The 23,024-nt window shown below is 37.4% G+C and overlaps 3 protein-coding genes across 4 annotated transcripts in view; 1 reads left to right on the forward strand and 2 right to left on the reverse strand.

Moving 5' to 3' along the window:
- Positions 1-23,024, forward strand: part of REC114 (REC114 meiotic recombination protein) — a gene marked incomplete at both ends in the record, with an annotated part of 96,485 nt that overhangs the window by 13,744 nt on the left and 59,717 nt on the right. For both annotated transcript variants that reach the window (XM_082647600.1, XM_082647601.1), the window contains one exon: positions 15,062-15,151. In XM_082647600.1, coding sequence (XP_082503726.1) covers positions 15,062-15,151 — 90 coding nt within the window. The remainder of the gene's footprint in view (positions 1-15,061; positions 15,152-23,024) is intronic.
- Positions 10,745-11,103, reverse strand: LOC309818572 (small ubiquitin-related modifier 1-like; the record flags this gene model as incomplete). Its single annotated transcript, XM_082648330.1, has 1 exon — positions 10,745-11,103. Exon 1 carries the CDS (start codon positions 11,048-11,050, stop codon positions 10,745-10,747), a length of 306 nt encoding a protein of 101 aa, XP_082504456.1. The 5' UTR covers positions 11,051-11,103.
- Positions 20,547-22,082, reverse strand: LOC309818127 (eukaryotic translation initiation factor 5-like; the record flags this gene model as incomplete). The annotated part of the gene is given in 2 exon segments (XM_082647599.1): positions 20,547-21,302; positions 21,305-22,082. Coding segments are annotated over 2 exon segments (1,281 nt in total). The 3' UTR covers positions 20,547-20,799.

Below are 23,024 nucleotides of genomic sequence, written 5' to 3' on the forward strand. Positions count from 1 at the left end.
TATATGTCACATAGAGTGACATATTGTAGATTGCTTAGGCTTTTGAGGAAGAACCTTCTAACAGATGTTCTAACATTTTTTTTCCTATGACAAAATTTTTTTTCCAAAGCACCAGATTATAAATACATATTTCCAACTCTTTTCTCCTTCAGTAAACAAAAGGTTCATTTTATTGTGTAACAGACATAGTTTTCATAGAGGCTATGCCTTGTTTGCATAACATGATTTAAGGTAGAATTTCTCTAGACAAATAATAGTGAAGTTTTTGTTTTCAGTTTAGTTGTTGAAGGAGTCTAAGAACTTATAGTTTAAAATGAGGCTTGAGAAAATTAAAATTCATTCATGTTTAAGATTGTTCCCTGCCTACCGTGTGCTGGACACTATTCAGGGCTCTGTTTAGAGATGACTAAGGCATCACCATTGGAAGAGCTAGCCAATTAAGCTCAAGTACCTGCTCATTTGGAATCTAGGGTGCTTTTCACCTAAAAAATGACAACATGGCATCCAAGAAATAGAGTGTTTCTTGAACTCATATTTAGAAATATAGTTTGGATATTGGAACTGTTATGGGCGTAAGTGAACCTTGTTTGTGAATAAATAGAAGAGAGTGACTATGAAGGTAGCAAGGCAGGTGGCAGGTATAAGAGTTGCAGTGACCTAGGGTAGGTGTGCCAATGGGAGGTACCACTTTCTGGTATACTTGGTGATTTTCATAGGATTTATTAGTTTGGGAGATTTTTAAACGTATTGGAGAAATGTCTTAGGACTGTGTTTTATAGAAAGAACAATAACCAGAGGGGCCTTGATTGGTAATCAGGGCATAAAGAACTTATTCCTTTGTTGCATGGGAGGTATTTTGAGTAAATATATTTTGCTTATGGCTACTAATCAAGGTGATCAAGTTAACTCCAATAGCTAGGTTTAAAAGGATTAGATAATTTCATGATTATTAATCTTATTTGGATATATGTGGTAAAAGAAGAGGAATCACATCTCATGCTCTGATGCATGAGATGATATTTTTAGATTCTAAAGAAAGAACGGATTCCCCAGGTATATATAATTACTTTTTTTTTTCGCTTTGGGTGTTATGCTCTTATAATTGTGTTTATTATTATTGTTACTGTTAACACTTTGCATTTCCGTGAAACATCAAAAGCAAAATACTGAATTTTACAGTTTGGTAGTGGGTATGTAGCAGGGCCACTTATATTAGCATAATATGTCCTACAAGTTTGTTGAATTAATTTATGAAGCTCTTTAGCTACCAGGAGTAAGTGAGGAGGCAGCTAATAGCCTACTTAACAATTTTGCACATTTTTCATATTTTATGATGAATAAGTCAGCAATTTGGGCCAATATATAGAGTGCTGACACTTTCTGAGGTGTCTTAAAAGCAGGAAAAAACTCAAGTACATAATTTGTCATATCTGACAAGTAACACTATTTTAGCCTTTCATGTAGGTATAAGTTACTTTAAGGTAAGTACATTTGAAATACTTTTCTATATTTTCATATATTTCTTTTAACCTTTTTCCTAATTAATTTTAGGTTAGTCCTATAGTACATACAGTCTTGCACAAATACATGAATATAAAATAGAAGGCTCTCTGACCATTTAACCAGTGTATAAGCTGTGCCTGAAAAGCTGTGCCTGTATAAGCTTGTGATAGGCAGGCTCTGTATCTCAGAGTGTGCTACTGTGTTGATGGCAAAATACTACAATAGCCAGAGCTCAGGTTGATGTAAATCTTTCCCCAGTTTTATTGAGGTATAATTGATATTTGACATTGTATAAGTTTAAAACGTACAACATAATGATTTGATAAATGTATATATTGCAAAATGCCACAATAAGTTTAGTTAACCATCTGTCACCTCACATAGTTACAAATTTTTTTCCCTTGTGATAACTTTTAAAATCTACTGTCAGCAACTTTCAAATATACAATACAATATTGTTAGCTATAGTCATGATGTTGTACATTACATCTCCAGAACTTATTTATCATATAACTGGAAGTTTGTACCTTTTGACCACCTCCACCCATTTTGCCCACCCCCGCCTCTGTTTTCCACCAATCTGTCCTGTTGCTATGAATTTGTTTTTTCTTTAATTCCACATATGAGTGAGATCATCCAGTATTTGTTTTTCTCTGACTTATTTCACTTAGTATAATGCCCTCAGGGTTCATGCATGTTGTCACAAATGGCAAGATTTCCTTGTTTTTTTTTAATGGCCCAATAATATTCCATTGTGTGTTTGTGTGTGTGTGTGTGTGTGTGTGTGTGTGTGTGTGTGTGTATACATACCATATTTTCTTTATCCATTCATCTGTTGATGGACACTTAGATTATTTCCCTGTCTTGGCTATTGTAAATAATGCTGCGGTGAACATGGGGGTACAGGTATCTCTTTGAAATAGTGATTTTATTTCCTTATGATGTATACCCAGAAGTGGAATTGCTGGACCATATGGTAGTTCTACTTTTAACTCTTTTTTAGGAAACTCAATACGGTTTTCCGTAGTGGCTGTACCAGTTTCCATTCCACCAGCAGTGCACAAGGGTTCCCTTTTCTTTACATCCTTACCAGCACTTGTTACCTCTTGTCTTTTTGATAATAGCCATTCTGACAAACGTGAGACAATATCTCATTGTGGTTTAGATTTGTATTTCTCTGATGATTAGTGATGTTGAGCACCATTTCATGTACCTGTTGGCCATTTGAACATGTTCTTTAGAAATATGTCTTTTTGGGCTTCCCTGGTGGCGCGGTGGTTGGGAGTCCACCTGCTGATGCGGGGGATGAGGGTTCATGCCCCGGTCCGGGAGGATCCCACGTGCCGTGGAGCGGCTGGGCCCGTGAACCATGGCCGATGAGCCTGCGCGTCCGGAGCCTGTGCTCCGCAACGGGAGAGGCCACAGCAGTGAGAGGCCCACGTACCGCAAAAAAAAAAGGAATTATGTCTTTTTAGGTCCTTTGCCCATTTTTAAATTGGATTATTTGGTTTTTGCTGTTGATTTGTATGAGTTCCTTATATTTTTTGAATATTAACCCCATATAAGATAGGTGGTTTGCAAATATTTTTTATCCATTCCATAGCTTTTCATTTTGTTGATCATTTCCTTTGATGTGCAGAAGCTTGTTGGTTTGATGTAGTCTGCTTGTTTATTTTTGCTTTTGTTGCTTGTGCTTTAGGTGTTATATCCAAAAAAAAATCATTGCTGAGACCATTGTCAGGGAGCTTTTTCCCTTTGTTTTCTTCTAGAATTTTTATGGTATCAGGTCTTACATTTAAGTCTTTAATTCATTTTGAGTTAAATTTGTGAGTGATGTAAGATAGGGATCTAGTTTCATTCTTTTGCATGTGAATATCCAATTTTCCCAGTACCATTTATTGAAGAGACTGTCTCTTCTCCATTGAATATTCTTGGCTCCCTTGTCAAATATTAGTTGATTTGTATATACATGGGTTTATTTCTGGGTTCTCTATTCTGTTCCGTTGGTTTATGTGTCTATTCTTTTGCCAGTACCATAATACTGTTTTGATGACTTAAATCTTAAGCAACATTTAGGTTAGCAACTAGAAAGAAGGTATGAACGTGGTATATGTTCTGACACCTTAAAATAATCTTTTTCTTTGAAGACTTTGTCGTTAAAAATAACTTTTTTGAGTTTTTTATATTGTGCTAATGTGAACATTCCAGTAAAATGCTAAATTATCACCTATTAAATATATTTCCCAAGAGCCAGAAATAAGTAATTTTTTTCTCAGCTTCTTGGATTATATTAGGCATTATGATGTTTGGAATTTCTCAGAAGAGTTAGGATATTTCATGTAGCATCCTTTGTAGTAAGCTGAATGCTTTTTTTACCCTTCTACTTAGTCAACAGAAAAGCCTTATGTAAAACTTTTTGATTGTCCTTGAATTTCTGTATAATAAAGGTAGACGGAACATACGGTAAACCCACATATACATATCAGCAGCTTCAACAATTACCAACTCATGGCCAGTCTGGCTTCGTTGCTACCCTATCCATGTCCATCATGTTATTTATGTATTTTTTTATCACGGTATGCGGGCCTCTCACTGTTGTGGCCTCTTCCGTCGCAGAGCACAAGCTCTGGACGTGCAGGCTCCGCGGCCATGGCTCACGGGCCCAGCCGCTCCGCGGCATGTGGGATCTTCCTGGACCGGGGCACGAACCCGTGTCCCCTGCATCGGCAGGCGGACTCTCAACCACTGCGCCACCAGGGAAGCCCCTGTCATGTTATTTTGAAGTAAATCACAGCCATCATACCATTTCATCAGCTATTTCAGTTGGTATCTCTAAAAGATAAGAACTTAAAAAAACAATCGTAATATCATTTTCACCCTAAAAATATAATGGTTCCTTAATACCATCAAATAGTCTGCTCAAATTTCTAATAGTCTCATAAGTTTCATAATTCTTTTAAACAGGACCATACGTGGATGATTGATTAGTATTTCTTTTATTCTTTAAGGTTTCTTCTATGTGATCCACCTCTCTTCCTTCCTTGCAGTTTATTCACTGAAGAAACCGAGTTCTGAAGAATTTCTTACAGTATGATTTTGCTGACTGCATCTCTGTGGTGCAGTTAACGTGATCCTTTGTCCTCTGTATTTCTTGTGAATTGATAACTGAATCTAGAGCCTTGATCAAGTTCAGGTTGAGTTTTTTGTTTTTGTTTTTGGGGTTTTTTGGCCAGACTGCTTAGTAGGTGGTTTAGTCTTCTTCCCATTGGAAGTGTGTAATGCCTATTTATCTCTCCGGGGAGTTGCCGCTATTGAAGCACAATGCCTAGAGCCATTAATTAATTAGGAGTTGCAAAAATGTTGATATTCTAATTTTATCATTTTTCTTAATTTATTATCTGGAATATAAAATATTTTATATTCTTTACAAAAGTAAAGAAATATTTCCTCATATCCACTAGAGTTTACCTGGAGGTCAGTTTGTATAGGAGAGGTAAGATAAATGCTTGATTCTTTGCCTTCATTTACTAAAAAAACATATGAGTTTGTTCTCCAGAATCTTCTGGTGTTGGAGAGTGACTTTTTTTTAAGACTTTTAAGATCTTTATTCTTTATTCTTTAAATTTAGAAATTTTATCAGGGTGTGTCTAGTTGTTGATTCCCCCCTCCCCCCATCAAAGCCTGGAACGCGAACCTTTCCATCTTCTGTCTCATATCTCTGCAGTTGTGGAATAGTTGTTCTGCTGTCTGTTTAATCATTGCCTTTGCTCTGTTTCTCTCCTTACACTTTAGCTCCTGTTAACATTTGTTCTCCTGGGGCTGAGTCTTTGCGCCACATTATCTTGTACACATGATTTCTACTTTGTAGTTATGCTCTGCGTTTCTGAATATTTCTCCTACGTGATCTTTCAGACCATTAATTTGGTCTCCAGTTCTTCAGTTAAGCTATTGAATTTTTATATGTTTTTAGCTCCAAGTCTCCTTAAGTGTTCTTAATAATAATTATTATTGGGACTTCCTTGGTGGTCCAGTGGTAAAGAATCTGCCTTCCAACACAGGGGACGCAGGTTCCATCCCTGGTTGGGAAACTAAGATCCCACATGCCGCGAGGCAACTAAGCCCACGTGCCACAACTACTTAGCTCGCGTGCCTCAACGAGAGAGCCCGCGTGCCACGAACTACAGAGCCCACATATCCTGGAGCCTGTGCGCCACAACTAGAGAGAGAAAACTCGCATGCCACGACTGGAGAGAAGCCGGCGCGCCGCAACTAGAGAGAAACCCCTACAGACCACACCATAACAAGAAAGATCCCGCGTGCCTGAACAGAGATCCCGTGTGCTGCAACTAAGACCCAATGCAGCCAAAAAAAATAAGGAAAATAAATAAATAAATATTTAAAAAGAACTAAAATAATAACAATTATTATTATTTTTTGGCTCAAGCTGATGTTGATCTCCTCTGGCAGTTTTGTTCTGCTAGGAGCCACCTGTTCTGGGTTTTCTGTTTGTTCTTTATTGCTTTAGCCTATTTGGTATGTTGTCGTTTTCCTTTATCTAACTTATGCCTCTTCTTACTTTTGGGGCTCAAGTCCAACATACCTTAAGTGTTAAGTGTTGGGAGGTGCATGAGTCTCAGCCTTCTAGGTCTTCTGTAGAAGAGTAGAAAGGACTCAGCTAAGTAAGTTTCCCAGCTCCACTATGACTCCTTAGAGGCTGGGAGACCAGTAGGAATTTCAGAATACACAGGCTGGTCTTCTTGGGGCGGGGGGGATGACCAATTTCTACGGGTTAGGCTCTCTCCCAAGAACTGGGGCATTCCTGCCTTTGCCCTAGGGCTACTTGCTTGGGCTAGGGCCTCCATTCTCATCCAGGGGGAAAACTCAGCTCTTTTCATCTGGATCCTGAGACTTCAACCCACCCTTCTGGCCCACTTGGATGCTGATTTTAATAACTGCTCAAGGAAAGGTAATTGGTATTTGGATTGGATTTAGGAAGGGAAGACTGCAGGGATGCAATCAAATTACATTTTTTCTTGAACCTCTTGGAAGTCTTAAATTAGACATTTTCAAACTGAGCATACCATAAAGATCTTTTAGGTGAAATATTGCAACAAATATATGAAAAATAGTAACTGTGGAATTCCCAGATACCTGGTATCCTTCCCATGCGATACCTAGTAACCTTCCCATGCCATCAAGTCTTTGCTCAAGCCTCACCTCAGTGACGCCCATGCTGACCACCCTATTATATTTTAACATTCATGCCCTGTCTTTACACCCATTCCCCTTACCCTGCTTTGTTTTTTCCCTAGCTCCTAGCACTTTCTTATATACTAGATAATTTACTTATTATGTTCAGTGATGTGCCTAGAACATATGAAACCCAAAATGGATAATTTTTAACACTTTCCTCCCCTAAATGATGAAATTATTTTCATAAAAATTTCATAAATGAAATTATTTATTATGCAGACTGAAATTTATTGAGATTCATTACTATAAGTATGGCAGTAAGATAAATAAGAAAAAGGAAATGCACGCTATAGTATAAGGCAGGAAAAAAAACACAAATGTTTAGCCAGTTTTTTATATCTAGGTAAATGTCTGAACTTTGCTTCTTTGGTTAGAGGCTGATATTTTATGTAATTGATTTCTCTTTAACTAATAAGTGATTTAAAAAAATAATACTGAAAATCTCCAAATATACAATCTAGGCAACTAATGATAAAATTGCTGATATGTTTTATTCTCTTTTTTGCTATTTAGTTTGGAAACATTTAACAGTTTAAAAGAATAATATTTTAATATTAAAGGTATTATTCAAATTTAGTAACATATTTTGAGTGTGAACTAAAATTTGCATTTGCCAAACAAAAATGTTCCATCCCGTTGCTTGCACTTCCGTTGTTTTAAAATTTTAAGCACAAATATAAATGCCGAAAAGAAGGTCCCATAAAATGACAGCATTGTAATAACTCACGTTCTGTTTCTTGGTATTTACAGTCCCTGTGCTATCATTGTTTATTTTGAATCTATGGTTTAAATGCAGAAGAGTGTCATACCACAGGGTTGAAGTGAAGTGCATCCTAAGAAAGGGTTTGAGACAACAACTTTGCATTAGGCAAGCTTGAAGTATGTCAAAGCCTTATGAGCTTCTCTTGAAACAGAGGTATGTGGTTAAGTCTGCGTGTATGTGGGCCAGCTTTGTAACTGGGAGTTTTCCAAATGAATGTCTATGTAGAAAACAACGTTTATTAAAGAATAAATAAAAATCTGATAATTTGAAACTTACATGTGTATTATTTAAACTCAGCAGTAACTGTAGCAATTGTTTAGAACTTAGATCAACAAAAGATTTTTTTCAGGGAGGGGTATTTCATCAGTGACATTGATTAGAGTTGCCAGCTCATGGTAGTAATAAAAAGCAGCTGATTTTTAGTCAGTTTGACTATTGTTTATAAATTCTCAACAAAGCATTCCCTTATTGCCTGTACCAGGGTTGACTGCTCCCACCATTTCACCCTTAGTGTGCCACTAATTATATTTATTGTTTACTGTTTTCTGTACCCTTGCCCTGCATCCCATCCCACATTTGCTCCATGAGAGCAGCTAATGTTTTGTTCAGTGATGTGTCCCATCTAAGAAAATGCTTGGCATCTGTTAGGTGCTCAGTAAATATTTGTTGAATGAGCAAATGAATCAATGAAGCTCATGGTCAGGGACATTCCCTTCTATGCTTTTTTTTTTCTTTCCCTAACATTTAGAAGAGAGATCAGTACATAGTGAGTACTTTGTTAATGTTAAATGACTTAAATGCTCGGTATGTGGTCTCTTTTCATGAATTTCCACATGAATTTTAGAATCAGCTTGTTAATTTCTACAAAAGAATTTAGAATTTTTGATTATTACTGCTGTAACAAATTGCCACAAACTTAGTGGCTTACAAAAACCCAAACTTAGTTTGTTTACGCTTTGCACACAGTTCTGGAGGTCAGAAGTCTAAAATAGGTCTTATGAGGCTAAAATGAAGGTGTCAGCAGGGCTGCATTCCTTCTGGAGGCTTTAGGGGAGAATCCGTTTCTTGCCTGTTCCAGCTTCTAGAGGCTGCCTGAATTCCTTGCCTTGTACCACCCTTCCATCTTCAAAGCCAGCAGTCACATTTCCTTCTCTGACTCTGACTCTTCTGCCTCCTTCTTTCCCCTGTAGGGACCCTTCGGATTCCATTGGAACCATCTAGATAATCCAGCTCTCCTAGTCTCAAGATCCTTAACTTAATCACATCTGCAAAGTCTCCTTTGCCATGTAAGATAAGATATTCATACGTTCCAGGGATAAGGACAGGAACCTTTGGGTGGGGATCATTATTCTGCCTACCTCAGCATCTTAACAATATTAAATCTTCTATCCATGAACAAAGTATAACTCCATATATTTACTATGTATTAAATTTCAGTTTTCAGTGTGCAGATCTTTCACTTCTTTTGTCATATTTATCTCTAAATATTTCATATTTTTCATGCTATTATAAATTTTGATGTTTCTAAAATTCCAAATTCCAGTTGTTCTTTACTAGTTTGTATAAATTTAGTTTTCATTTATTGATCTTGTATCCTGCAATCTTTCTAAAATTCATTTATTAGTTCTAGGGAAATAAATTGGATTTTCTATATAAATGATCGTGTTGTCTGTGAATTAAGACAGTTTTTCTTCTACCTTTCCAGTCTGGAAAGGAAAGGCTTTTTACTTCTTTTTCTTGCCTAATTATAGTGTTTAGAACCTCCAGTACAGTGTGGAATAGAAGTGGTGATATTCTTGTCTTGTTCCTTATCTTAGAAAGCTTTCAGTCTTTCACTATTAAATATGATGTTAACTATAGTTTTTGCATAGATGCCCTTCATCAGCTTGAAGTTCCTTCAATTCCTGGTTTGCTGATTTTTTTTTCACTCAGGAATGGATGTTGAATTTTGTCAAATGTCTTCTGTATATTCTTTCATCTAGTGAGGTGATCCTATGATTTTTCTCTTTTAGTTTGTTGACATGGTGAATTACATTCAGTTCAAAATACTTCCTGATTTCTCTCTTAATTTCTTATTTACCCATGGGTTATTTAGAAGTACATGATTTAGTTTCAAAATGTTTGGAGACTTTTTCAGAGATATTTCTGTTATTGATTTCTAATTTAATTTATGCTCAGAGAACATACTTTAAAATTTACTAACACTTGTCTTATGGCCCAGAATTTGGTCTCTCTCAGTAAGTGCTCTGTGTACACTTGAGAAGAATATATATTTTGCTGATATTGAGTGGAGTGTTGTATAGATGTCAGTCAGGTCATGTTAGTTGATAGTGTTGTTCACGTCTACTATATGCTTGCTGATTTTCTATGTTTATCAATTATTGAGGGAGGGGTGTTGAAATCTGACTATAATTGTGGATTTGTCTATTTTTCCTTACAGTGCTATCAATTATTGCTTCATGTATTTTTTATGGTTTTTACAAATATTTTGTTTATTTTAATGAAGCTGGTACTGACGATGTCCATTTAAAACCTATATCCCAGGCCAAAAAGTACAAATAAAGTCAAAAAGAGCAGTGTTCTGTTGTATACACTTCTGCATGAATAACTTTTAACTGCTAAGGAAAATTAGAACTTTTCTGGGATCTTGTGACAAGGTGTGTCCTTCATCTTAAAATGCTTTCTCTTCAGTGAAGCCATCTTTGGAGCTAGTCATTTATTCTCACCACCTTTGTCATCTTGACTCCAACCTGATATTCCTCTTCTTTTGGTCCAGACCCTCAGATTTTAAAAGTAGCTTCAAGTTAAGGAAAGGTCATTTTTCCACAGTTCAGTTCTCTGAAAAACTTCCATCTCCCACTGAAAGTCATAGTCCAAGAGTGAAGCAGTCACATGCTAAAACTTCAAGGCCAGCTGGAAAGTCATTATGATTACTTGCATTAGTCAATCTTATCACAAGCCTGAAAGTGGACAGTCCTGGAAGGCGGCCTTTCTGTGCACATATGTAATTTTTAAAAAGGAGGTGGCAATATGAAGGGGGCTGAGGTTTGATCACCAAAAATCAGCACAGTGAAACAAACAATAATGAATAATAGACACTAGAATGCAAATTACCAGATGTTTTAAAGAGATGCCAGTTTTCAATTCTGTTTTGAACATCACGTTACAAAAGAACTATTTTTAAAAATAAAGGATTAGGGAAAATAAAAAAAATAAAAAGAATATCTAAACTGTTGAATGACCCCCTGTTTGTTCCTGATAAACTTCAATCACATCTTCTCCCTCTATTCCCAGTTCTTTTGGAGTATGATTATCAGTAATTCTCTGACCTTCAAGGAGAAACCTGAGTGAATTCATGGGAACTTCGTGTCTTTGACAGTATGATTCTTTGAGTTTCTTGAGATGTGTTGTCATTTTCACTCTGAAGTAAATCTCATTGCTCTCCTGTCCTGTGACTTTGAGTTTAATATATTCTCCTTCCTTCTTATCCCCCAAATCCTCAGTTGAAGGTTTTGCCTCCTGGTCAGACATGGTGACGGTGGCTTCCCCCGGGGTCTCTGCACAGCAGCGGCCTTGGGTAGGCAGAACCTTGCCTGCTTCATGTATTTTTCAGCTCTTATTGGGGGCGTGAATGTTTAGGATAATTATGTCTCTTGATTAACACCTTGTCATTATGAAATGACCTTCTTTATGCCTTTTGGTAGTCTTGCCTAAAATTAATAGCTATTCCAGCTTTCTTTGACTAGTATTAGCATGGTATATATTTTTCTCACCCTTTTGTTCTCACCTCTTCATATTTTTATATTTATATATAGTTGTGCCTTGTCTTCTCATCCTGTTGTCAGATTGCCTTTCCTTGGGATGTTTAAGCCATTTACATTTTTAAAAAATAAAATAAATTTATTTAAATAAAATAAATAAATTTTTAAATAAAATAAATTTATTTTTAAAAATCTCTTTAGAGGGCGAAAAAAGAGCAGGACGTGTGTAAAGAATACATAAGGAAAGAGAAAAGGATTCTTAGTAATTTTTCATGTATTCTCACTGAAAAATAATGAAGAGAAAATGGGTAGCTGAGAAGCAAAATTAATCCTGATTAAGGCCATTTACATTTAATGTGATCATTGAAAGGGTTAGGTTTATGTCTGTAATCTTCCTATTTGTCTTGTGTTTGTCCCACCTGTTCTTCCCTTTATATTCTTATTCTTGCTTCCTTTGGATTCATTGAGTGTTGTCTTTAATCCCTTACATCAATCTTTTAAAGAAGATACGTAGACAGATAAACAAGTAAATATAAAGAAACAAAATGGGAAAAGGGAACAGGAACTATCTGGTTTAGGTAATGGGGCAGGGAGCTGGTGGCAGTTTTCACTAGGATGGTCAGGAAAGGTGACATTTAAACACATGACATTTAAGCAAAGACCTGAAAAAGATCAAGGAGTGAGTCATGTAGATCTAGGAGAAGACAATTCCAGATAGAGAAGCCCTGAGTTTTATAATCATGAATGTGCCTTGTAGGTTCAAAGAGCAGCAGAGGCCAGTGCGGCTGGAGCAGAGTGGCCAAAAGGGGCGATGAGAGCAGAGAGGTAATGGATTGTGGAACACCTTGCATGAGTCTCTGAATGAGATGGAAAGCTGCTCTAGGGCTTTGAACTGGAAATGGCATGACGTGACTTAGGTTTTAAAAGGATCACTCTGGTTACTGTATTGAGAATAAAATTTGTTGGAAAAGGGGAGCAAGAACAGAAGCTAGAAAGCCAGTTAGGAGGTTATTATAATAATCCCACTAGAGATGATGCCAGCTCAGACCAGACCTGGGAGAAGTGTTACATCCTGCATATTTTGAAGGATTTGCTGATGGGTATGTGTATGCAAAAAGTAGAGGATTCAAGAATGATTCCACAGTTTGGCCTAACGAAATGGAAAGATAGAATTATATTCTGAGATGGGAAAACTGTGGGAGTCAAAAGCCTACAACAGCCTGGTCCATGGTAGGTGCTTTGTGTTGTGAAAGACAATCTTGGGCATGCAGTCTTGCAATCCCCTCTCTCGGCTGTAAGAATGGGCCTTGGGCCTGGAACACTTACTTAGCAAGAAATAGAGTCCTCACAGCCTGTGCTCCTGTGTTCTGCTTAAGCATCATATGGCACCTGGCCAGCCCCACTGTTGTATCTGTCCCCTGGGGGGAGAAGGAGGAGTCATTGTGCTGTAGCCATGAGGGCTGAGTGCAGGCCAGCTGCCCTGCATGGCTGCCTAGGTTCCCCCTGCTGGCCATGGGGGAACCAACCCCCAGTACTGATACTGATCTTGCTCTGTTTCTTCTGTGTGAGTCAAGTGCTGTTCCCTCCACTGCTTGACTGTGTTGTTTTCCATGGTGACTCCAGTACCAAGATGTAGTGAGCAGAAGTGTTTGGACTTCTACACCTGGTGACAGGCCACAGATGCCACTTGCCCGACACTTTGTAAATATTCAATGAATGAATGAATGGGAAGGTTTGGACTTCAAGTTAGGGGCTGTTAATTTTGAGATGACTATTAGACCTTTAAGTAGAGATGTTGAGTGGTCAATTAGATGTAAAAGTTTGGGGACTTCCCTGGTGGTCCATTGGCTAAGACTCCACTTCCAACTGCTCGAGGAGCTAAGATCCCACATGCCGTGCGCACGGTGTAGCCAAAAAAAAAAAAAAAATGAGATGTAAAAGTTTGGAGGGCAGGGGAGAAAAAACAATAAAATTATTTGGAAAGAATTGGCATCTCCATAACGAGTGTTTCTACCCAACAAGAGACATATATAAGAATGTTCATAATAGCATTATTTGCAGTAGATTTAAACTGGAAAACAAGATTCATCAACAAAAGAGTGAAAAAATAAATTGTGGTATAATCATAGAATGGTATTCTACAGTAATGATAACGAATGAACTCAGGTATATGCAACAACATTGATGAAGCCAGACATAAAAGAATTCTGTATGATTCCATTCATATAAATAAAACTAAACTATGGTGTTAGAAGTCAGGATGGATATTAGAGGGAGGAGGGAGCAGATAGTGATTGGGAGATAGCACTAGGGTACCTTCTGGAAGGCTTCTGTTTTTTTATCTGAGTGGTGATTGTGTGTTTACTTTGTCATCACTCATTGAACTGTTCATTTGAGTGTTGGACACTTTTGGAGATATATGTTATATTTCTAAAAAAAAAAATAGTTAAGCTGTTACGTTAGAATATTGCCTCCCAAAGAATTTGCTTAACAGACTCCAGTTTCTATAGTTATGCTTCATTCCTAGCTATTCTTGAGGTTTTAAGTGGTCATGAAACATACACGATAATCTATTTAAACTATAATGGGAAGAGTGTTGTACAAATAACTGAATTCCTAATATTGGGAAAGAGGATGAATAACAACCACTGAAAGAAATAATGCAGGGTTTAGCATACCCACCTTGACATCTAAAATGTTATTCGATTTTTAAGTTTGGAATTTAAAGTGAATTAGAGAAAACTCAGTAGGAAATCTTGAGTTTAAATATAGCAGTGAAGCTTCAAACCCCGCATATGGAACTATAAGATAGAACATTATTTCTCAATAGAAGGCAGTAACCTTATAACGGTATACTTGAGTTAGGTATGTGTTAATTATTTTGAGCTTTGAGCATTAAGGTGAATCTACAATTGCATCCTATCTGTACAAGGATGTTTACCTTTACAGTGTTTATCAATGATATTAAAGACACCTATACAGTGTAGTCACTTAAGACCCAAATCCCACTCTTAAGTGTCTATGAGTCATGACCTCCATGACATTTTGCTTTAATTGCCTCAACTCCCCACCACAACCGTAGACCAAATCTAACAAGATAAAATATAATGGGGGTAAGTGCAAGGTCTTATGTTTAGGTTCAGATGCAGAAAGTAAAAGTATGATTTACCAACATAGGTGATGAAATTTCAGGGAATTTTATTGACGTAAGATCACTCTTCAATGGGACTACCCCCTCAAAAGATAAATGTAATTGTGGGCTTCATTACTGCAAGTAATGGAGATAATTAGATCACACCAAGAATATTATGATCAGTTTGGGGCACCCTATTTTTAAGAGTGACATTACAAATTAAAGCTCATCCAAAGGAAACACCAAGTTTTGAGGGGTTGTGAAAAATGGATTATGTGGCAAAGAAACTGACTCTGTAGTCTGACAAGAACCTGTAAAGCATTATCCCCATTTTACAGAAAGGAAACTGAGGCTCACAGATAATTCATGATTTATTAGAATGTAATTCAAAAGTGGTTGGCTCAGGCCCCATGTCTCTTGATTCCTCATTTACTATTTTTGTTTCAAAATATTGGTTTTAGTTATATTTTATAAAAGCCTGGCTGTTAACCCTTATATGAGGAAAACTTGAAACTATAGGGGAATGATTACAGATTAAATGAGGGAAAGGGAACATTCAGAGTGGGAAGATCAGTGTGAGAAGATAGTTTGGTTATAAGTTTATTAGTATTACAGAAATATCTTATACACATTTCTCTCTTTTTCAAGGTTTTTGACTCCAGTGAAGAATCTGGGCATCTTGTTCTCACCATAGTTACATCGGGTCATTTCTTCATTTCCCAAGGACAGACACTGTTGGTAGGTTTTATGCATACAGTTTAATATGTAGATATATTTATCTTTGTAGCTTTACATTAATTTTGTATCATCAAGGTTCTTCAGTCTCATTGAAATTCATCAGGTTCAACAAATTAAGCATTTATTGAATGTTCTATAACAGTGGAAAATAAAAAAACATAATGAATATTTCCTGCCCTAAAGGAATTTAGGGTTTTGTTGGGAGTCAGAGTGGATCAAAGGATTGAGATTAATCGGTGTTATAAAGGATTCTTCATTGGGGAGATTGGGTTGAAGACAGGTTAGATTTATAGAGAGATGGGTGTGGGTTTTCTGGATAGAATAAAGAGCATGTGCAGAGGGATAGATTTGAGAAAATAGCTAAAAGAAAACTTGAAGCATGCTATTATCAATTGATAGAGTCCTCTATAAAACTCTAATTTTATTTTATTATTAAAGTATAGTTGATTTACAAGGTTGTGTTAGTTTCTGGTGTACAGCAGAGTGATTCAGTTGCACATATATATACATATTCTTTTTCATATTCTTTTCCATTATAGGTTATTATAAGATATTGAATATAATTCCCTGTGCTGTACAGTAAATCCTTATTGTTTATTTTATATACAGTAGTTTGTATCTGCTAATCCCAAACTCCTTATTTATCCCCTCACATTTCCTCTTTGGTAACCATGAGTTCGTTTTCTGTGTCTGTGAGTCTGTTTCTGTTTTGTAAATAAGTTCATTTGTATCATATTTTAGATTCCACATATAAGTGATCATATGATATTTGTCTGATTTACTTCACTTAGTATGATAATCTCTAGGTTCATCCATGTTGCTGCAAATGGCAAAATTTCATTCTTTTTTATGACTGAGTAGTATTCCGTTGTGTGTGTGTGTGTGTGTGTGTGTGTGTGTGTACATCTTCTTTATCCATTCAGCTGTCGATGGACATTTAGGTCGCTTCCATGTCTTGGCTGTTGTGAGTAGTGCTGCTATGAACATAGGGGTGCATGCATCTTTTTCAATTAGAGTTTTGTCCAGGTGTATGCCCAGGAGTGGGATTGCTGGATCATATGGTAGTTCTATTTTTAGTTTTCTGAGGAACCTCCATACTGTTTTCCATAGTGGCTGCACCAACTTACATTCCCACCACCAGTGTAGGAGGGTTCCCTTTTGTCCACAGCCTCTCTAGCATTTTTCATTTGTAGACTTTTTAATGATGGCCATTCTGACCGGTGTGAGTACCTCACTGTAGTTTTGATTTGCATTTCTCTAATAATTAGTGATGTTGAGCATCTTTTCATGTGTCTACTGGCCATCTGTATGTCTTCTTTGAAGAAATGTCTATTAAGGTGTTCTGCCCATTTTTCGACTGGGTTTGTTTTTGTTGTTGTTGAGTTATATTAGCTGTTTGTATATTTTGGAGATTAAGCCCTTGTCAGTCACGTCATTTGCAAATATTTTCTCCCATTCCATAGATTGTCTTTTTGGGTTTTTTTTTTTTATCGTTTCCTTTGCTGTGCAAAAGCTTATAAGTTTGATTAGGTCCCATTTGTTTATTTTTGTTTTTATTTCTATTGCCTTGGGAGACTGACCTAAGAAAATATTGCTACAATTTATGTCAGAGAATGTTTTGCCTATGCTCTCTTCTAGGAGTTTTATGGTATCATGTCTTATGTTTAAGTCGTTAAGCGGCCTTTGTTTTAAAGTCTGTTTTGTCTGATATGAGTATTGCTAACCTTGCTTTCTTGTCATTTCCATTTGCATGAAGTATCTTTCTCCATCTCATCACTTTCAATCTATGTGTTTCCTTCGCCCTAAAGTGGGTCTCTTGTAGGCAGCATATTGTAGGCTCTTGTTTTATTATCCAACCTGCCACTCTATGTCTTTTGATTGGAACACTTAGTCCCTTGACATTTAAGATAATTATTGATAGATATGCATTTATTAACATTTTAAACCTTGTTTTCCAAAAGCTCTAATTTTATAAAAATGCATACATTCTTTATTCTGAATATACATAAACACACACATATTGTAGGAAACTTTTAGAATGAAGAAATATATAAAGGAGAAATGAGAATCTCCTTGCTTGAAAGTTCATTTTTTTAATTGAAGTATAGTTGATTTACAGTATTGTGTTAATTTCAGGTGTATGGCAAAGTGATTGTTACATATATATATAAATAAATATATATATAATAAATATATATATACACACACACATATTTTCAGATTATTTTCCATTATAGGTTATTACAAGATATTGAGTATAATTCCCTGTGCTATACAGTAAATCCTTATTGCTTATCTGTTTTAAATATGGTAGTGTGTTTATGTTAATCTCATACTCCTAATTTATCCTCCCCTCCCCCTTCACCTTTGGTAACCATAAGTTTGTTTCCTGTGTCCGTTAGTCTGTTTCTGTTTTGTGAATAAATTCATTTGTATTATTTTTAGATTCCACATATAAGTGATATCATATAATATTTGTTTTCCTCTGTCTGATTTCACTTAGTATGATATTCTCTAGGTCTATTCATGTTGCTGCAAGTGGCAAAATTCATTCTTTTTATGGCCGAGTAATATTCCATTGTACATACCACCTCTTCTTTATCCATTCACCTGTCGATGGACATTTAGATTGCTTCCATGTCTTGGTTATTGTGAATAGTGCTGCTATGAACATTGGGGTGCATGTATCTTTTCAAATTAGAATTTTTGTCTTTTCTGGATATATGCCCAGGAGTGGGATTGCTGGATAATAATGGTAACTCTATTTTTAGTTTTTTAAGGAAGCTCCCCACTGTTTTCCGTAGTGGCTGCACCAGTTTATATTCTCACCAACAGTGTAGGAGGGTTCCCTTTTCTCCACATCCTCTATAGCATTTGTATTTGTAGATTGAAAATTTATGTTTGAATTGGTATTTAGAAACAAAATGAATAAAGAAACAAGACAATTATTAGCTTCCAATCAGAGAAATTGTACAAGAAAGGAAATGTAAGAGAAGGTTATTACATCATTTACATTGACATAATGGATTTGTACAAATATTTACTGAATATCTACGTAGGCATAATTTATTCACTTAACAAGTACTGTATGCTTGGCATTGTACTAGGTGCTAGGGATATAGCAGTGAACAGTAAAGACAAAAATCCCTGTCATCATGGAGTGTCATCATTCTAGTGGGGAGAAACAGTAATAAACAAATAGGTCAAATATATTTAAAAGACATGAATTTTTGGTGAATCCCTTACACATTCTGTTATAATATGGCAGCATCCCACAGTTGTGTATTGTGATGATTCATCTTTCCACTCTAGTGGAAGATAGCCTTATCTTTGAATGTGAGATGACCTGCAAAGTCATCTTTGCATTCCTTGTGACTTTTAAAATTTAGCACTACTTGTACAGTTGTGCTTTATCTGCCACTGTTAGGGCTTGTATCAGCTGCCAAGAGGTAAGATTTGTTGTTCAACTTCGAATGTAGAATCCCAGATGGTGGACTGACGGATGCCTAGCACATAGTTAATTCTCCTTGTCAGTATCATGGGTCTTTGCTGAATGATGACATTAATGCAGTTTGGCTTCCTCAGACATAGGGGCCCACCCTGTTCCTTATCTCTGCTCCATTCTTTTGCACCAATGGTAGATGTTGTTACAAACTTGGTATCATACATGGAATGATTTTTTGCACTGCAGTAACAAAACCAAGTTTATTAAATTCCAAGACATCACTATTGAGAAATATTGTAGCTCTACAATTTGGTGCATGTTGCATGTACATATATAACTTGAGTAATATTTTTAAAAATTTTCTTTAAATTCTTTTTATTTTTTATTATACCAAATGTTTATATAATTTCAATGTGAAAAAAGCTTACATACATTTGTTAAGGTCTCATTGTAATCTGTGAGATGGATCACAAAGAAAGAGGTGAATGTTATAAGCCATACTCCCCCAAAAATTCACTCTATGCATTTTGATTCCCACAGTGTACTTTTTGTGTAAATTTGTATCTTCAAGATGATTTCTCAGATGTAATCATAAGCCCGTCTATCAAGGGAGTTTACATCAGCAGATTGGGCAAGCACATTACAAGGAAGTTATTTCCAAATCTAAAGCCCAGGATGGGCTGGGTCAGGCCCTAGGCACCTGCTTTCCGTTGCCATCATCACAGACTTCCTGGGTATCTCACAATATTCAATGTGAAAATAAAAAACACCCTAAGTCTTAAAACAAAATATAGGCTCTTAGAAGTATGCTTTGGGCTTCCCTGGTGGCGCAGTGGTTGAGAGTCCGCCTGCCAATGCAGGGGACGCGGGTTCGTGCCCCGGTCCGGGAGGATCCCACGTGCCGCGGAGCAGCTGGGCCCGTGAGCCATGGCCACTGGGCTTGCGCATCCGGAGCCTGTGCTCCGCAACGGGAGAGGCCGCAGTGGTGAGAGGCCCGCGTACCGCAAAAACAAAAAAAACAAAACAAAAAAAGAAGTATGCTTTTAGCTTTTTAAAAAAATAAGACATTTTGGGGGTGTGGGGGGGAATTTGAGACATAGTTAACACTTATTTTGGCAAGATAGCAATGAAAACCTGAAAAGCATAAGCTATGTCTCCAAATGCAAAAGTCATCAAAGAACCATAGTTTATCAGGGGAAAAATCCACACTGAACAAAAGATACAGTATGTCTAAATATTTTGAAATTGTAATTTGAATCAAGAGTAAATGCTGAAAAATTATGCTCAGTGTTTGCTAGAGATTAAGTGTACCTTTTCCTGCTTCCCCCAAATAAAATCGTAGAGCTTACTATTTAATCACTCCCCAGAGTTTCAGTTTTCTCTCAGTATAAAGCAAGAGCTACATACACATAATAAAATGCTTATATGTTAATGTAATAATTCCCCTGGCTCATCCAACGTGCAACTGCACATGACTTCAAAGACTACAATTTGGGGCAAGTATAGAAGAAATGAAAAAAACACAATTCAAGTTTCAAAACCTGTTCTTAAAATTTTATTTATACGACACTCAGGTCATTTTAACTTCTCAGTAAGTTAAAGGTATTGCACTGTCATTTGATTATCAGTCCACCTTGGCATGGGAAGAATGTACATTACCACATGCCAATCTGAGGAACTAGAAATAAGACTTAAAAGTACTACATTTCTTAATGACTGCGTAAGGTATTTATAAGTAAGTTTATGTTCACATTCTGCTGAGACCTCTTTATAGTCTCAGCACCTGACAATATCTAACAGGCTCCAGTAATCCTATCAGGTTAAATAATGATGCAGCATTTTTTAAAGGAGCCAATTATTTCAGCCTACTTAAGTCATTCAGAGCCAAAAATCTGAAGAACGAGCAAAATGAAATCTTTACTTTTATAACTATATAAATGTGATCCAAATGTGTCCACCACTAAGTTTTCAAAAAGAAACATGCTGTAAATAAGCACACTGCATGTGCTCACTGATATGTGTGTGGACTCCCTAGATGTCTTGTTGGGTTTAAATACAGACCACTCACAGCAATACATTTTTAGTAGAAAGTGTAGCATGATGTTAAGCCATTTTAGCTTTTGCACATACATGTTGCACTTCTGGCTGATGATGCAGAAAGATTCTCAGCATTAAACTGTTAAGCTGGGCTGCACCCACCCCTTTAAATGGCATCAATATCAATGTCATCGTCCTTGTTGTCAGACTTTACAGCTTCAACTTTCAGTACACTGGCAGTCTTTGAATACATCACCTCAATATTCTCATCTTCATCTTCACCAGCACAGGATTCTTCCTCTGCTTCCTTCAACCATTTTATAAAAAGTTCCGCTTTGACACGAATCTCTTTGGCAAGTTCTTTTGAGACATATTTCTTAGAGGCCTTTTCTGACCAGCTAATGATGACTTCTTCCTCCAAAAGGTCTGCATAATACATCTCCTTCAAGATGTGTGGAATCTTGGAGATGAGCTGAGCTTGGTGCATTGCTACCACACACTCCAAACAATGAAGAGGGTACCATTGAGCTTTTTTGTTGTTGTGACAAAATCGTAAGAAATGATGCCTGTATTTCTTAATTTGTTCTCTAATCTTCTTATTAAAAAGAACTTCAGTCAAAATAAGAGGGCCCATGGCTTTTACATTCAGTCTTTCTGCTTCAGCTACAGTTTGTCAGATGGGTCAATACTACCGTCTTCTTTCTTTTTCTTAACAAAATCAAACAGGATATTGACACGCTCTTCAACAGTCCTTTCCAAATCATCACTGAGGGTTAAAACTTTTGCGTGGTCACTGATTTCATCCATTCTTCCCCTTTGAGCTTCCTCTGTTGTATCCTCCCCCCAGTCATCATCTTCCTCTTCTTCCACAGCATGTGGAGGAGGACAGATTTCATTGGGTGGTGGTGGAGGTGGTGTCTCACTGCTGGACACGGAGCCATTTTCCTTGTCTTTGCCCTTTCTAGTTTTCTTTTCCTTTTCCTTCTTTCCTGAACCATCGTCACTATTCTCAGGTGGCATTTTGAGAATGAACATGCAGAGTTTATGATGTGTGTCAAGCATGCCTCGATAGCCCCAGGCTTTACAAGAATTACCTCTCGTTTGCTTCTTTGGATTGACATGCACATCCATTTCGGGATTCTCACACTCAGGACAGAGAACAAATTTTTTAATGAATCCATCCAACATGCCTTGCAGCTTATTCGCCTCATGAGATCCACTGGCAGTGTAACGGTCATTCTTAACATCAAACTGGGTCTGTGCTCCCAGTTCACAACCTAAATATTTGGTGGGATACGTTGGACGCTGATTAAGCGCTTTGGCTATGTCACCCGTGTTGACTATAACTGTCTTGATTCCATTTCCTTTGCCCTCAACTTTGGCAATCAGACGAGGCATCTCGTAGCAATAGAACTGGTCTGACACGCTGCGGTTGACGTTGACAGACATTTTGGCTCATTAGTGGCTTTATCGATAAGATGAAGAGATCTTTGATTGCAGCTTTTTGGTATCCCCTGTCTGGAGAAGAAGGGATGACATAAACGACTGCAAGAGTTCTCGGTCTCTGACGTGAAAAATTTTTCGCCACTGAGGCTGTAAGCTTCTTGCTTGTATGCTGTGTTTCCCCAATACGGTACCAATGGCTGTGCAACAGCTCGTTTTCATCAAATAAAGACATAAACCCAAGGTTGCTCTCCCGGGGCTGGGATGAAGTGAGACATGGGCGTACCCGAGTCCGAGGAGCGCAGCGGAGGCAGCACAGCGAGCAGCGGCTGGGCCAGGCGCCACCAAGCAGCGGGGACAGGCTGTACCTGCGACATCTGGGGTCCACACCCTTCACTGCCTGGGGCCTGGTGACCTCTGAAATGTTCTCGCTGTCTGGAATATGGTTGTTTTCTTACTCCAGTTTCCCTAGAAAGGAAAACCTGAAAGCAAGCTTGCGTGCTGATGCTTTATTAGGAAGAAGAATAACCCCAGGGCAGTAAGAGTGAGGGCAGGAGAAAAGAAAGTAAAGAAGGAAGCTGTACTAGGTTGAATAGGGTCCCCCAAAACTCATGTCCATCCAGAACCTCCAAATGTGACATCATTTGGAAATGGGATCTTAATTAGGTAAGATGAGGTCACACTGGACCACTTAGGGTGGTCCTTACATCCAATGGCTGGTATTCTTACAAGAAGAGAGATACGGAGATACACAGACACGCATGGGAGAAGGCATGTGAAGAGGGAGCCAGAAATCAGAGTGATGTGTCTACAAGCCATGGAAAGTCAAGTATTGCCAGCAACCACCAGAAGCTTGAAGAGACAAAGAAGGACTCTTTCCTAGAAACAGCAGGGGGAACCTGGCCTTACGGACACTTTGATTTCAGACTTCTGACCTCCAGAACTGTG

The sequence above is a fragment of the Grampus griseus genome (assembly GCF_964374135.1).
Source record: "Grampus griseus genome assembly, chromosome: 2".
In the NCBI taxonomy this organism is placed as follows: domain Eukaryota; kingdom Metazoa; phylum Chordata; class Mammalia; order Artiodactyla; family Delphinidae; genus Grampus; species Grampus griseus.